The following is a 17236-nucleotide window of genomic DNA, read 5'->3' as shown; positions in this document are numbered from 1 at the left end:
TCGAATACCAATGAGACTTTTGTTTTCCAACATACTTATAACTAATCATATTTATAATCTAACAGTCTAAATGACTGACTGAACAGCTTTAAATATGTGAAAAAACAAGAGTGGTACCCTACCCCCTTTTGGTGCAGTGAGCTAGGGACCAGAAGGTCACAGGTTCTAATCTTGATGATGCCAGAGGTTTAAAACCTGGTGTGTGTTTGGTTTTTTAACCCTAAACTTAACCAATCACATTTGTTTCTGCCCTCAGAATTAGATCAAAGGAAAACTCCAATCTGTAATAGAGTAAATGTTATTCTGCCTAAGTACAACATGAAATTCTCTGTCGGGTGTTATGGAAATTAGAGTTACAATGATTGATTATTTGCGTCATAGTGTAGGACTACTCATCACATCTGACTACAAGACTGTATGCATTTCCAACAAAACAAGGACACAATGACAACCAATTGTTAATGAAGAATACAAACCAAAACAAAGCCAATACTATATTTGTTAGGCACGGAGTTGTTAAGCTAATATGATACAACAGAACTGATAAATCAAGCTCAAAGAAAATATGTTACAATAAAATTGAAGAGACACAAGAACATTTAAAGAGAACACAAAGAAAACATGGGTAACTTTATTTTAAGGGTCCATAATAAACTATAATTTATTTATAAACCATTTATAAGGCATTTATAAACAGTACACTCATTTTTTATTAATCATAGTTTATTCACAAATGTATATATTTCCTTAAATATCTTATTATTTTACCAGGTACTGCTGGAATGTACCAATGTCATACCCATCTTTACACTGGTCACTCTAAACATTTATAAAGTATAAATAGCGCTCACTTTAGATTAGGGACTGCAAAAAGACAACTCATGTTTAGTAAATGGGTTATAAATGTGGGAGTCATAATTAATAAATGGTGAACACACTTTATAAATGCCTTAAATGTTTTATTATGGACTATTAAAATAGTGTTACCAAAACATGCATTACAGTTTGCTGAACATGGTTCAGAGTATTTGATGTGTCATAAGCACAATGCCGTGTAGAGGCATTACGTTTTGCCCACGTCCGGGGCCACACTGACACACAGTGCCAGAGAGAAGGTTCTTCGTTTTAACCGACCCACTGCATATTTCAGGCAGCATTTTACCCATTTAATTTCACCTAGCTGGCCACTTGGGTTCAACCCAGTCTAGGCTATTCTCCATCCCCAAAAAGTCAGAATACCTCACGAAAGAGGTGTCTAAAATCATAATCAAATGACGTCCAGAATTTCTCATTCAGTATTATAGTTCAAAATTCACCAGCTATACATAAACAGCTTTACATAAATCGATTACACACCTACGTATATATGTACAGGTATATAATCCTAAATTAATGATACAATTTGTATCAAAAGAGAAAGGCTTTCTCTGTCTACCATGGATTGTGCCGGTAACTGTAACAGATTGTATACATCAAGCTAAGCGCTCTGAGCCCTTTCCATAGGTCTTCAGGGAAAACAACCAAAGGGAATTTACTTGGGATTTGAGCTTGAGTCTAGTGTGTCTGTAGCAGCTGCAAGCTTGGACCCAAAACGAGGGGCCAGAGACGTCCCTTACTAAAACGAAGGTACACAACAAGACAAGGTCGACGAATGTGCCCGTCTCTACAACTACGGCAAGATACTTACGGACATTCTCTCAACTGAGAAGACTAACTCAGCCACCTATTATCACAACAACAACAACAACAACAGGCACAAACAGAACACACAGCACTAAAAAAGAGAGGATTTTAAAGTTGATGCCCAATTGAACACAGAGGATATACTCATTTTGCATATCCCCAACAACCAAGATTCTGTTGATAAATTGTCATCAATTTGGGGGTGAATGATTACAAATGGAGTAGAAAATGTAGCATAGAAGTAAGATTAGGCATATAATTAGATCCAAAGTGATTTTTAAAATGTTTCAGATTTGATAAACAGCGGAGAAAAAGTGCTTTGTGAATCAATGCATATCCTCACCTGCACATGATTAACACTAAATGATCCACAAACAACTCTACAGTCAAACAAATTCAAACCCTTATACTGTCAAAACTACAACTAACTGTTGTCATGAATAGGGAGACAGAGTAGTAGGCTAGCTGGACTCAGTAGCCGGACTGGGACTTCTCAGCCAGGATGGCGGCAGCTAGCTGCTGGGCGTCTGTCACATGGGGGTTCCTCCCCATAACCCGGCCCACCAGCTCAGAGGGGAAGATGTTACACAGGTTGAGGTAGACCTTCTCCCGCACCTCCCCGTAGCGGCTCAGGGCGGGGGGCTCCTGGTGCGTGTGGTGGGGGGGCATGGATGGGTGGGATGGCTGAGGGGCATGGGATTGGTGAGGGGGCTGAGAGGAGTGAGGGGGGTAGAGTGGGTGGTAAGACTGTGTAGTCTGTCCCCAGCCTACATCGTGGCTCTCTGGTAGACTCTGGTAGGTCTCATAGCAGGGCTGAGGGGGTTGGCTGCAGTAGAGATCCCAGGAGAAGGCTTTCCTGGGGGGCAGCGGGGAGCGTTCGTACAGCCGGGAGTCTGACAGCGTCTCCAGCCGCGTGTTGGCCAGGCAGCGGCCCAGAGGGGAGCCAGGAGGGTAGGGGCCGGACTGGGACACAGAGGGGTAGTCTCCAGGGCAGCTGGAGCGGGCGCCTACGGCCTGGTGCTGGAGGGGAGGGGGGACGGGGTACAGGTGGGGGACAGGGGGCTCGTCGTGGGGGAAGCTGTGCCCCCGTGCCAGGCTCTGGTGATAGCCATGGAGGGCAGAGGTGGGGGTGTGTGTGTGGGCGTAGTGGGAGGGGTGGGGGTGGTGTGGCTCGAGCAGGGGGGCAGAGTGTTGAGAGTACAGGCGGTTGTGTTGATGATGATGGTGTTGATAGTATTGATGATGCTGATGGTGGATGTATTTGTCCAGCTGGGGGTCTGGGCAGCACAGACAGGAGGCTCTCTCTCTGTACGAGTCACAGCTGCTGCTGCCACAGTCTGATGAGCCCAGCAGACGCAGGTCTGTGTCCAGCGGGAAGCGGCATTCCGGACTCCTCCGTGCTGCCAGGCCGGAGTGGGCCGGCGTCACTGAGTAGTAGCTGAGATCTGGAGGGTCACAGCTGGAGGAGTAGGGGTCAGGGTGGGGGTGGGGGGCCGGCAGGGTTATGTGGGGTGTGTCCCTGCCCAGGGTCGGTGGCTGGTCCTGGGGGTAGCTGAGGGCAGAGGAGGGGGGTCCTCCAGGGGCAGGAGACAGAGTAACATCCCCACTACAACAACTACTCCCATTACTACTACTGAGGCTGTTCTTGCATTTCTCAGCATGTCTCAGCTTGTCCTCTGCCTCGCCGTAGGACAGTGCCCGAATGCTGGGGGCAGAACCTCTCTTGGTGCCCACCGCTACATTATTGGGCTCGCTGTGGCTCTTCACCAGCCCGGCCTCGCAACCCTGGCCCTTGGTACTAGTAGAGGTGTCAGAGGTCTTGGCGCTGGCACGCAGCTCGTCTGCCACCGAGCGCTGGCACTGGGCACTCCTCTCCGGGTGGTAGTACTTACACTTGTGGCCGTAAGTGCACTTCTTGCCTAAAGAAAGGGGGAGAAAGGATAGGGTACTGGTTAGCACACAGGCTAGTGATGATGTGGCAGTGGTTAACTTATAAAGTAGCAAACCAATGCATATTCAGCACCGGTAGCTGGAATTCATCCAGCTGAATAAGAAATGATTAATTCACATTATAACACTGTGAGCACTTCATCATGAACATAAACAAGTTCAAGTAAAAACATACTAAAGAGTTCATAATAATGGAGGGGCCCACCGTAAGGACAGGGCTGCTTCCTGTGCTCTGGCATGATGGGACGTTTCCTCAGGAAGTTCTCCAGACTGGGACCATGACGACCTAGAGGGTCATCAGGTGGCATGAACCTGGGAGGGAGGGGAGGAGAGAGTGAGTGAGGGAGGGAAGGGAGGGGAGGAGAGTAAGGGAGGGGAGGAGAGTGAGGGAGGGAGGGAAGGGAGGTGAGGAGTGAGGGAGGAAAGGGAGGTGAGGAGAGAGGGAGGGAGGGGAGGAGAGAGAGGGAGGGAGGGGAGGAGAGAGGGAGGAAGGGAAGGGAGGGAGGGAGGGAGGGAGGGAGGGAGGGAGGGAGGGAGGGAGGGAGGGAGGGGGAGAGAGGGAGGGGAGGAAAGAGAGCGAGAGAGAGAGGGAGGGAGGGGTAGAGAGAGATTATTAACATATTAACATATTTAATCCTATACAGCCAAGTATTAGCATAATGAGCATCAGACCACTTCTAGGCTAAAGAAGATGAACACTAAGCCGGAGCCGTATCACTCCTTCCTTACTTGTCGTTGACGAACGAGTACATGAGCAGCCGCTCGTCAATTAACTTCTTCCACTCTGGCTTCTCACTGGCCAGGTCGCGGTAGTTGTCGTTGGAGACGATGATGCCGTCGGACTCGTAGGCCAGCTTGACGATGAAGCGGTCATCATAGCAGACCACCCGGCGACCCTGGACACGACGAGATGGCGTGAACACCAAGATCTTGTCCTTCTCCAGACGACGTAAGATATCCTGGTCTAGAGAGAGCGAGAGAGAGAGAGAATTGGAGAAACGTGTAATCCAGTGAGCACTGAGGCCCATCTGACATATGTAGGTGAACTCTCAGGTGTGTGTGTTTCTGTGTGTTTACCTGTGATGAGGGCGTCAGGGCGGGACTGCTCTTTCTTCCAGGAGGGCACAAACACAGTGATGTCACGGTGACCTCGCTCCAGGAACCAATCAACAGCCAGCTGGATGCCGTAGCAGGAGAACACCTCCTTATTGCCGTGGCTACAAGAGACAGATGTTAACTTCCTTACAAGTTCTAACATCATATCAACAATATGTAGGTGACTTTGACAACAGTTACACAAGCAACGGGCTACAATGGAGGAAATAGGCATTGTGTGTTTTCTGTAATCAAGAAGTATGGTTCATAGACCCGCACCTCATTGCTACGTTGCTACCGTCCAGGACGATGGGCCGCAGGTTGTCCTTGTCCCCCAGGAGGAGGTCTGTCTGATAGGGGGAGTCTGACCTCCCCTGCTGCGCCTCCACATACCCACAGGTAGAAGAGGAGGAAGATGAGGAGCAGGAGGACGAGGAGGCGGGCTGTGAAGCCGTGGACCCAGTCAGCTGTTGGTTCGTCTCGGCCTTACTGCCCAGTTTGACCAGCTCTCCCAGTATGTCGTTGATGAGCGTGTACGGCCCCAGCTTGGCCAGCACCAGCCGCACAAGCTCCTCGGTGTAGCCCAGCTTCAGGGCAAACTCCAGCTTGGACTGGTACTCCCTCAGGGCTTCCCCGGGTGAAGGCTCCCCCGACAGAGGTTCCGGAGGCCCCTCGGACCCCAGGTCCACACAGGGAGTCCTGCACAGTGGCTGGTGGGGTTTGGTGGTGTTGGGAACAAGCACACCTCCATCTGACTCAGAAATGGACACTCCTCCAGCCGGGTTAGAACCGGTGCTGTTTCGGCCTGGCTCCGGCTCACTGTCGGACCCAGCGCTCTCCTCCCCCACCACCTCCCCCTCCTTCCCCCCAGGCGTGGACAAGCTGCTATTGCTGCTTCTATCGCAGGCCTCTTCCTCCTCCTCTCCCCGCTCCATACTGGGCCCTGTGTCAGAGCCAGCCTGCCTGCTGTTGGAGCCTTCGATGTGGAGGTACTCTAAATCTAGCCCCAGGTCAAGGATGCGGCCTGCTCCATCCTCCTCCGGATGGTCCTTCAGGCCCATTAATCTGTCACAAACATCCAGCTCTGGGCTGAGGCCTGACCCGGAGGACCACTCCCACCACGTCTACCCCCGTCTTACCGTGTCCACGTCATGAGTGCCTGAGAGAGAGAGACAGAGAAAGAGGTAAAAGAGCGAGTTAAATGGATGGTTCAAAAGGATTGGAAGAGTATTTCAGTGCGTAAAGCCAAAAGACTAGTTTTGAGTTCCATTAGACAAGGCTTGACTTGAAAAACAATAGGAGGGAATCCATGCTCATAAAATGTCTGGTTAAAGTTAGAATCTCACGAGACATACATCTCATACACACCTCTGGTGTCACTAAACTAATGAGAAACTTCAACAGGCTTGACTCTATCAACACCTGGGCGATTCATTTCTTGGCTTTAGTGAGGATAGGTAGACGGAGCTGTGAGCGTCACGAGAGAGAGAGAGAATAATTGAATATATCAAACTAATGATTCTTCATAAATCAATATTTGACACTTTTGGACAAATTGTACTGCAATAAATACAGGACTTAACATATGCTCTGCGACAGACTGCTGTCTTAGGAAACATATGGGAAGTATTGTATGTTATCATAGTAAAATAAGGCCATGTCTAGGCTACTCAAACACTGAACCTAATTTGGTTGTGTTGGATGTGACTAGCTGACCTGAGCCAAGATCCCCAGCAGGGCACAGATTGGCTGAGACAAAGAGGGGTGCTTTCCTGGGGGGGGCCCTGTCCAAATTAAGGAGTTCCCGCTCATTTAGAGGGGCCAGCCAAGGCATGCCGCCTCCCACCCAGCACACGTCACAACACATCTATCTCAGGGGGAACAGAGGATGCTCTGTTTAAACACACATAGCCGTTACGTGTTGGGCTAAGGCCTGACTCCCCCCGTGCTTCAGGAGCATATGGTCCCTCCCCTGGGGAAGAGTCACTCGTTTGAACACAAAAGGGACATGAAGTAAATCAATAGAGACACTCAGGCCTCAATGGTAACCAATAGGGTGGCAGAATTGGATCACTTGCAAGTTGCAATGAGGAAATAATATTAGGTCTGTTCCTCGAAGATAAGGCACCATGGTACTTGGGGTCAATTCCATTTCAGTCCAGTCATTTCAGGAGTCATTCAGCATTGAAATACCAATTCAATGGAAAAATCCTCACTTAAAATAAACTGCTATTTTAAATTCTTGAACAGGGGTTTCAAAAGATCTCTTGTATTGTGAGTGAACTGAAATGGATTTCAAGACCCCAACCCTGATGGGCACATTAACAACAGCATATTATAATATCACAAGAAATAACACTCAGTATATTGCCTACATTATCATCATTTAGTAATAACTGTGCAACAATGTGGTTACCGGGCATTACATTTACATTTTTTTACATTTTAGTCATTTAGCAGACGCTCTTATCCAGAGCGACTTACAGTTAGTGAATACATATTTTTTTATACTGGCCCCCCGTGGGAATCAAACCCACAACCCTGGCGTTGCAAACGCCATGCTCTATCAACTGAGCTACATCCCTGCCCGCCATTCCCTCCCCTACCCTGGACGACGCTGGGCCAATTGTGCGCCGCCCATGAGTCTCCCGGTCGCGGCCGGCTGCGACAGAACCTGGATACGAACCAGGATCTAGTGGCACAGTTAGCACTGCGATGCAGTGCCTTAGACCACTGCGCCACATCATCACGTTAGCAGATACACCTGTTGAGTCTGCAGCCTGTAGCCTTTTAAAGGTTAGCCTAAAACCTAATCCAAATGTTTTAATGTCTGCTAAAATGTAACATCCCTTTAAAGGTGTCATGGTGGGGTGGGAGGATGGGAGAGTGGCAGGAGTGTGCGCATTGTATGAAAGAGAGCCGTTTAGCAACATGGCCCAGGGTTGCTAGGCTGCAGCGGTTTAAAGAATGTCCCTTAAAAAATGCCAAGACAGAGCCAGAGCTGGAATAATTTAGTCCTTTGTGCACAAAGGAAGACCCGGGGAAGAGGGGTGTCTGACTGACGGTCCCCAACAATGCAACTGCCAGTTGCACTCTGGATCACCTCCGCTGCAGCCGTTGTTGGGTTGGTGCTCTGAGCGCCCGGCCGCCTGTACACAGCCGCACACACAGGAGGAGACTGGGTTGTGTTGTCTAGGTGACGAGCCTCTCTAAGCAGGCCTGGGTGAGTAACAGTCCTCCTGATGGGATGCAGAACATGCAGTGGAGGATGCCTTAGCTTAGCATCTCTCACCGTATGTTCTCCCAAGGACTCATGATGACCTAGCTACCTGTTAAGGAGAGAGATGGATGGCAGAGATTTGAAAAAGACTTTGGCCACAAATAGAGCAGGGAGAGAGGCTTTCAGTGTCTCTCTCTCTTCATCACCCCAGAGGCTTGCAGAAGCTGCTTCAGACATGCAGATAATACAATGTCGGCTAAAAACCAAAACGCCATTACAGAAACGTTATGTCATGTAGCCTACAACCTTTTCCTCTGAATAATGTAGCTCATTTGCATAACTATCAAACTGTGTGGCCTATGATGTCATGCCTTGTTCGACAGCCGCCAGGCTCAACTGCCGTTTGATTCGATATGGCATCTTTCAAACATCAGCCCAACAGTCCAGAGTCCCCCATCCTAGTATTGGCGGTGCATTCATTGATTAAAGCACTGAAGCAGTAGGCTAATGAATATGTAACACAGGGCTTTGGGCTGGGAGGACAGCGGTGTGTGGGACGGGGGGGGTCTGGGTGTTCCCTCCTTGGTTCTGGTGTTGGTGGGGAAGGGGGGGGGGCTGCTGTCTGCAGAGTTGAATTATTTCCAAAGAAAAGGAAGGGTTAGACTAGTTCAGCACTGTCTGGGAGGGATGGAGGGGGCGGAAGGCTTTGCTGCCATTAGCCAGGGCAACAGATGTCTTCTGGAACCACAGGGGAAAGAGAGCAACTTCTGGTCCTCCCTCTCTCTCTCCCTCTCTCCCTCTCTCTCTCTCCCGCTCCGCGTAGCACACTCAATGGAGCCCGCTGCTTCCACCCCGCCAGACAGAGTCACGTGACACTAAAAGGGAGAACCTTCTCTTCTTCATCCTAAAAAAATCACAACATGTCCCTTCCCCATCTCATCAGCAACACATCACTCATACTCCACCACCCAGCCAGTAAGAATGTTTCTAGTATCCTTCATCTCAGTGGGCCAGTTTTTCCAGTCATGCTCGTCCAAAAGGTATTTTGAAGCAGAGCAATAAACAAATAATTTACCTGAATTTTAAAACCAAACTATTATCAAACTGGCCAAGTCTCCAATAGTCTCTTAGAATTTAGAACTAGGCCTAAACCGTAGACATGAAGCTTAGTTTGATTCTCATTCACCTTCGGAGAGATTATTCTCCTCAGCGAAAGTAAGAGCAAACAACTGTACTCCACAATAACCTACACGACTGGTCTGCTGACGAAATCGTCTGATGTGGTTACGACGTTAACCACGAAGATTCCATCCATCTGCTAGCCCCGGCCCGCTAGCACACGCTAGCCGTGGCCTCTTACTCACTTGTGCTTTACCACCGGACCTTATGATAACTCAGCTATACAGCTGATGTCTGCTGGACTGTTCCTTTTTTACGGTACTACATCCTGTTTATGTTTAGCCTCAGCCCAAACATGGTTCGTTTATTGTTGTTTCGGTTATTTCTAATTGTACTATATCACTGTAGACCCCCCAGCCTAGCTAAACCTGCCTTAGATAGCTCCTTTGACCCTCCCCCTATACACGCGGAGACCGACTCAATTGATGCCTCCAGCGATGCTATCTCTTTCATTGTTACCCAACGCTTAGGTTTACCTCCACTTTACTCGTATCCTTCCATATCCTTGTCTGTACATAATGCCCTGAATCTTTTCTATAACACCCGGAAATCTGCCCCCTTTATTCTATGTACCCAACGCACTAGAAGACCAGTTCTTAAAGCCTTTAGCCGTATCCTTATTCTAGTCCTCCTCTGTTCCTCTGGTGATGTAGAGGCTAACCCAGGCCCTGCAGCCCTCAGTATCACTCCTACTCCCCAGGCGCTATCATTTGATGACTTCTGTAATCGCAAAAGTCTTGGTTTCTTGCACATAAATATCAGAAGTCTACTTCCTAAGTTTGAGTTATTCACTGCGTTAGCACACTCTGCCAACCCTGATGTTCTAGCAGTGTCTGAATCCTGGCTCAGGAAGGCCACCAAAAATTCTGAAATTTCCATCCCCAACTATAACATTTTCCGTCTAGATAGAACTGCCAAAGGGGGTGGAGTTGCAATCTACTGTAGAGATAGCCTGCAGAGCTCTATCATACTATCCAGGTCTGTGCCCAAACAGTTTGAGCTTCTACTTCTAAAAATCCACCTTTCCAGAAATAAGTCTCTCACTGTTGCCGCTTGCTACAGACCCCCTCAGCCCCCCAGCTGTGCCCTGGACACCATATGTGAATTGATTGCCCCCCATTTATCCTCAGAGTTTGTACTGCTTGGTGACCTAAATTGGGATATGCTTAATACCCCAGCCATCCTACAATCCAAGCTAGATGCCCTCAACCTCACGCAAATTATCAACGAACCTACCAGGTACAACCCTAAATCTGTAAACATGGGTACCCTCATAGATATCATCCTGACTAACATACCCTCTAAATACACCTCAGCTGTCTTCAACCAGGATCTCAGCGATCACTGCCTTATTGCCTGCGTCCGTAACGGGTCCGCGGTCAAACGACCACCCCTCATCACTGTCAAACGCTCCCTAAAACACTTTAGCGAGCAGACCTTCCTAATTGACCTGGCCCAGGTATCCTGGATGGCTATAGATCTCATTCCGTCAGTAGAGGATGCCTGGTTGTTCCTTAAAAGTAATTTCCTCTCAATCTTAAATAAACATGCCCCATTCAAAAAATACAGAACTAAGAACCGATATAGCCCCTGGTTCTCCTCAGACTTGACTGCCCTTGACCAGCACAAAAACATCCTGTGGCGTACAGCATTAGCATCAAATAGCCCCCGCGATATGCAACTTTTCAGGGAAGTTAGGAACCAATATACACAAGCTGTCAGGAAAGCAAAGGCTAACTTTTTCAAACAGAAATTTGCATCCTGTAGCACTAACTCCAAAAAGTTTTGGGACACTGTAAAGTCCATGGAGAATAAGAGCACTTCCTCCCAGCTGCCCACTGCACTGAGGCTAGGAAACACTATCACCACCGATAAATCTACAATAATCGAGAATTTCAACAAGCATTTTGCTACAGCTGGCCATGCTTTCCATCTGGCTACCACTAACCCGGCCACCAACTCCGCACCCTCTGCTGCAACTTGCCCATGCCCCCCCGCTTCTCCTTCACACAAATTCAGACAGCTGATGTTTTGAAAGCGCTGCAAAATCTGGACCCCCTACAAATCAGCTGGGCTAGACAATCTGGACCCTTTCTTTCTAAAACTAGCCGCCGAAATTGTCGCAACCCCTATTACTAGTCTGTTCAACCTCTCTTTCATAACGTCTGAGATCCCCAGAGATTGGAAAGCTGCCGCGGTCATCCCCCTCTTCAAAGGGGGTGACACTCTAGATCCAAACTGCTACAGACCTATATCCATCCTGCCCTGCCTTTCAAAAGTATTTGAAAGCCAAGTTAACAAACAGATCACCAAACATTTCGAATACCACCGTACCTTCTCCGCTATGCAATCCGGTTTCCGAGCTGGTCACGGGTGCACTTCAGCCACGCTCAAGGTCCTAAACGATATTATAACCGCGATTGATAATAGACAGTACTGTGCAGCCGTCTTCATCGACCTGGCCAAGGCTTTCGACTCTGTAAACCACCGCATTCTTATTGGCAGACTAAATAGCCTTGGTTTCTCAAATGACTGCCTCGCCTGGTTCACCAACTACTTCTCAGATAGAGTTCAGTGTGTCAAATCGGAGGGCCTGTTGTCTGGACCTATGGCTGTCTCTATGGGGGTGCCACAGGGTTCAATTCTTGGGCCGACACTTTTCTCCGTGTATATCAATGATGTCGCTCTTGCTGCTGGTGACTCTCAGATCCACCTCTACGCAGACGACACCATTTTGTATACATCTGGCCCTTCATTGGACACTGTGTTAACAAACCTCCAAACGAGCTTCAACGCCATACAACACTCCTTCCGTAGCCTCCAACTGCTCTTAAACACTAGTAAAACTAAATGCATGCTTTTCAATCGAACGCTGCTGGCACCCGCCCACCCGACTAGAATCACCACTCTCAACGGGTCTGACCTAGAGTATGTGGACAACTACAAATACCTAGGTGTCTGGTTAGACTGTAAACTCAACTTCCAGACGCACATAAAGAATCTCCAATCCAAAGTTAAATCTAGAATCGGCTTCCTATTTCGCAACAAAGCCTCCTTCACTCATGCTGCCAAACATGCCCTTGTAAAACTGACTATCCTACCGATCCTTGACTTCGGTGATGTCATTTACAAAATAGCCTCCAACACTCTACTCAGCAAATTGGATGTAGTCTATCACAGTGCCATCCGTTTTGTCTCCAAAGCCCCATACACTACCCACCACTGTGACCTGTACGCTCTTGTTGGCTGGTCCTCACTACATGTTCGTCGTCAAACCCACTGGCTCCAGGCCATCTATAAATCACTGCTAGGCAAATCCCGCCTTATCTTAGCTCATTGGTCACCATAGCAGCACCCACCCGTAGTCTGCGCTCCAGCAGGTATATCTCACTGGTCATTCCCAAAGCCAACACCTCCTTTGGCCGCCATTCCTTCCAGTTCTCTGCTGCCAATGACTGGAACGAATTGCAAAAATCTCTGAAGCTGGAGACTCTTATCTCCCTCAATAACTTTAAGCATCAGTTGTCAGAGCACCTTACCGATCACTGCACCTGTACACAGCCCATCTGAAATTAGCCCACCCAACTACCTCATCCCTATATTGTTATTTATTTTGCTCTTTTGCACCCCAGTATCTCTATTTGCACATAATCTCTTGCACATCTAGCATTCCAGTGTTAATACTATTGTAATTATTCTGCACTATAGCCTATTTATTGCCTTACCTCCATAACTTGCTACATTTGCACACACTGTATATATATTTTCTGTTGTATTTTTGACTTTATGTTTTTTACCCCATATGTAACTCTGTGTTGTTTTTATTGCACTGCTTTGCTTTATCTTGGCCAGGTCGCAGTTGTAAATGAGAACCTGTTCTCAACTGGCTTACCTGGTTAAATAAAGGTGAAATAAAATAAAAAAATAAAAAATTGGCCTAATTGGCTGAGTGAAAAGAAAGAAGCCTCACAGCTGTAATCACTGCCAAAGGTGCTTCTACAAAATATTGACTCAGGGGTGTTAATACTTCTGTAAATGAGATCTCTTTATTTCATTTTCAATAAATGTGTAAACTTTTCTAAAAACGTGCTTTCACTTTGTCATTATGGGATATCGTGTGTAGATGGGTGAGATTTTTTTTGTATATTTAATCCATTTTGAATTCAGGCTGTAACAACAACATTTGGAATAAGTCAAGGAGTATGAATACTGTCTGAAGGCACTGTATCTAGGTCAAATTCAGACTATCCTAATAGATTATCATTTTCAGTATGAAGTGTAGCATAACCTCCTCATGATTTTTATTTTTCACAAAACTAGAATAAACTAAACGGTGAAACAAAAGTGTGCACAGTCAGTGTCTTATAACATACATCCTCTCGTGCTAAAAGTCCCTTAAAGAGGCTGTGAAAAGGCATTGCCCCAAAGCCCTGTGAGAAAGAGAAACCTGTCACACAGGTGCGGTGAGACAATGTGTTCAAAGGTGACCACTCCACTGGTGAAGAGACGTGCCCTTGATCAAACATAAATCACCACACATTCCAAGGAAAAATAACACATGAAGGCCTAATTGGGTACAGCTAAATACGAACATATTCCATGTCATTACAAATGCTCATGGCAACTTGTTTTCTTCAGACTGTTATAGATCTGTCAGAAGACATTTGACATAAGCCTATTGAAATTATGCATTGAAACAGACAACATGGTTTGATGGGAAGGCTAGCCTAAATAGTTAGGCTTAATATCTCCACTTACCCCTAACCTCAGGAGAACATCCAACGGCCAAACAAAGCAAACCTCCTTAGTTAAATGTCCTTAAGGAAATAACTTGGTTCATTCCAGCATTAGAGAAAGCCTTCAGAAGTTCATAGATCCCTGCTCTCAACAGATGTGAGCAAAACATGTAGTATTTCACATTCCACACGCTTCCTACTCTTCAAACCCAAAATCCAAGGATAGTGTGTTTACCATAAGGCACTGTTTTTTCCAAGCCAGCCAGGCAGGTTGAACAATGAGTTGCTCAACAGATGGAGCTACAATGTCGACCATTCCTCGGTTAGACACTGGCTGCCTGGCTCCACCAATGGGAGTGCAGTGACCTCACAATGAGACACACAAACGCAGGCGGGCAGATGCATATGAACCCAGTCTCCTCAAGGCACGCGTACACAGAGACACACACATATATATACACACACACACACACACACACACACACACACACACACACACACAGCCCGTCACTCTGAAAGGGTCTTCCCCTGTGTGACTAATGAATCAACGAGGGGGTGCATGGTCAATAATAGAGGCAAACAAAGGGAGCCATGCAGGCAGCTGCAACATGAGGCCAGCGCTACTAGAACACAGGCCTGGAGTGAGGAACACCTGGCTAGCTGGGGAACTGCAGCCACTCTAACCCCTTTGTTTTTGGCTTGGGGTGAGGGTCAGGGTTACACACTTCTATTGAGGTAAATCATGTTAAAAGCACTGCATGTCCTTACAGAGAATGCAAGAGGAGAGGAGAGAGTCGCAGTGGGGTGAAAGGGGATAGGATGTGCATGTAGAGTCGGCCGGGGGACACACATCAAAAGCTTTATGCCTAAATAAGTATGAAAAGGGGGATCTCTTTATTGTTGCGGGCGTCACACTTTAAGGGAATTACTTGGAAGCACAAATAATGAGTTTAGTTCCTAAACTTTCAGTTGGGATAAACACTGCATGTATTTAGGCAAGAGAAAACAAAGGCTAGTTTAAATGGAGTTGGTGGCGCTGGACAGAACTTTTTTTATAAACAAAAGTAAAATGCTCCCAACTGTGACTTGTTTATCAGACACTCACATAAATCACTGTTGGGACTGTGAGCATACCAGAGTTGTGTTTTAGCACTTTCAGTATTACCTTGGCTGTGTAATAGAACCACAGCAGCTGAGGAGAGCAGAGTTGCCTGGGCAGCTGCTTGAGGGCTGGAGGCAAAATAGTAAGGCTGACCCATGGTACTGTATAACATAGTCTAATAACACAGTAGACCAGGGATCTTCAACTAGATTCAGCCGTGGGCCATTTTTTTCTTGAGCGGATGGTCGGGGGGCCAGAACTTAATTACAAATAATTTGTAGACTGCAAATTGACCACAAGAAGTCCAAACAGATATAATGTTAGGCTAAAACGTAATCATTTCAAACCTTGCTTACATTTGTATACGATCAAATTCAGCCCGCGGTCCGCCAATTGGGGAACCCTGCAGTAGCCCATTGACTGTCAGCTGCCAGCCACTCTCAGTTACAGTGGCTTAGAGACCATCTACCCCCGGGCTTAAACTAAACAGGTGTCTTAGCGACAACTGCTGGAGGTCCACCAGCATACTGTATAACATAGTCTAATAACACAGAAGCCCATTGACCATCAGCCACTCTCTGTTACAGTGGCTTACAGACCCTCTGCCCACTGGGCTTAAAGTAAACAGGTGTCTTAGCGACAACTGCTGGGACCACCTATACCCCAATTTGCATTCTCAAACAGCCACAAATTGCTGGCATTCCTCAAAATGCCAGCAGGTCTTCAACACAGCATTCCAAACACCACACAGTTTCAAAGGTTAGACAAAGATTTGGTTTCAATTGTTTTTTCAATCAGGAATAGGCCTAGCACAATAGGCCTGAACTATGCAAATGACGGTTAAAAAAGCAAGTAGTGAAGTAGAGTGTGGGGGACACTTTCACTAGAAGACCCTGCGCTACCAGTGTCAAAGGGAGCAGAATGGCCACTGTCATAGAATTAGGAATTAGAATAGTCATTTAATAGGATCTCTATGGCCACTGTCATAGAATTAGGAATTAGAAGTCATTTAATAGGATCTCTATGGCCACTGTCATAGAATTAGGATAGTAATTTAATAGGATTTCTATGGCCACTGTGCTCTCTCTGACCTTATATTTGACCCCGCTGGCCTTTAAGATACAAGGGCCACGTCACCACTGACCTCCAGCCATCTCAGTCAACATACACTGTCACAAAACAGGAGGAAAGTTCAGGAAATGTTTAGAAAATTATTTTGCCCTAATAACAGGTTTAATCATTTTGTCCCTTTAATGACTTTTGACCACTGACCAGTAACAGCTGCTATTGACAGGCTTCCTTCAGCCTTGGCAGAGAGGGCCAGGTCGGTGAGGAGCAGCAGCAGGAGTGTTGTGGTCCATGGGGCCAGGGTGAGGACCTGGAGGCAGGCAGGAGAAAGGGAGAGACCCTCATGGGACGGGGCCAGCTGTTGGGCCAAGCAAACCCATTGCCCAGGCCTGACAACTCCCCCGTCAGCCTGCCCCATTGTGAATGGTGGCTTGGCGGCTTCTGTTAAAAACATCAAATATTTGATGAGGCCTCCATGCTCATGTCTGGGATGCAGGGGCCCTCTCTCTTACAGCTGAATGGACAAGATGAGACAGTGGGACACGTGCAGGCTGGCCTGGGTAACACACGGAGCCTGTTTTGATCAAGCTCGCTAAATGTCTTATTTAAAATGCACAAGAAATTCACTCACCAGTGGTAGGTAGCTAAGTTAGCTACATTAGAATCAGCAGCACTTATTTGGTGGTCCTTACATGCTCCTCTGATGCTCTAGTCTACAGTGACAACAGCTGTTGGGCGTGGCATTCGACACAAAGTTGGCTAACTAAAATTACTAATAATTGACAGCTACAAAATGATAACGTTTGTAGGTTAACGTTACCTAACTAGTTAGCTAGCATTGACAGGATGACAGACTGCCTGCAGCAATGCTGATTCCTTTTGAAGTTCGACGTGCAACTCATACCAAAATCATGATACAGTCAGAACCACCAGTAACATCGTCCAAGCTAGCTACATACAAACGTCTAGTCAACTTTATGGCACTTGTATATGTGGCCCAAACTTGGAACATTTCTTATCATGAAACAAACCTTTGTCATGATGCAGTTCAGCTGCTGATGCTTGACATAAACATCCGGCTCGAGTTGTCTGGGAGGAAGCTAGAGCAGACAGGCTTGAGCTGGGAGCAGTGCGTGGAACAGGGTCATCTTGTGGTGAGCTGACAGAAGTACAAGGAGTCTTCACTTGAAAATAAATTAAATG

At 47.1% G+C, this 17236-nt stretch overlaps 1 protein-coding gene across 5 annotated transcripts; it reads right to left on the bottom strand.

The window, feature by feature from the left end:
- Positions 1–479: 479 nt before the first annotated feature.
- Positions 480–17156, bottom strand: LOC121559440 (probable ribonuclease ZC3H12C). 5 transcript variants are annotated; one of them, XM_041872668.2, is made up of 6 exons: positions 17065–17156; positions 5008–5887; positions 4711–4850; positions 4363–4597; positions 3839–3945; positions 480–3602 (listed from the first exon to the last, which is right to left on the bottom strand). In XM_041872668.2, exons 2-6 carry the CDS (start codon positions 5787–5789, stop codon positions 2155–2157), a joined length of 2712 nt encoding a protein of 903 aa, XP_041728602.2. In that variant the 5' UTR covers positions 5790–5887; positions 17065–17156; the 3' UTR covers positions 480–2154. The 5 variants fall into 5 exon arrangements, with proteins under 5 accessions (XP_041728602.2, XP_041728600.2, XP_041728603.2 ...); XM_041872666.2 differs by lacking the exon at positions 17065–17156 and adding an exon at positions 16665–17041; XM_041872669.2 differs by lacking the exon at positions 17065–17156 and adding an exon at positions 16238–16640.
- Positions 17157–17236: the final 80 nt, after the last annotated feature.

This window comes from Coregonus clupeaformis, chromosome 16 (assembly GCF_020615455.1).
Source record: "Coregonus clupeaformis isolate EN_2021a chromosome 16, ASM2061545v1, whole genome shotgun sequence".
NCBI lineage: Eukaryota > Metazoa > Chordata > Actinopteri > Salmoniformes > Salmonidae > Coregonus > Coregonus clupeaformis.
This window is presented reverse-complemented; position numbering and strand designations above follow the sequence as displayed.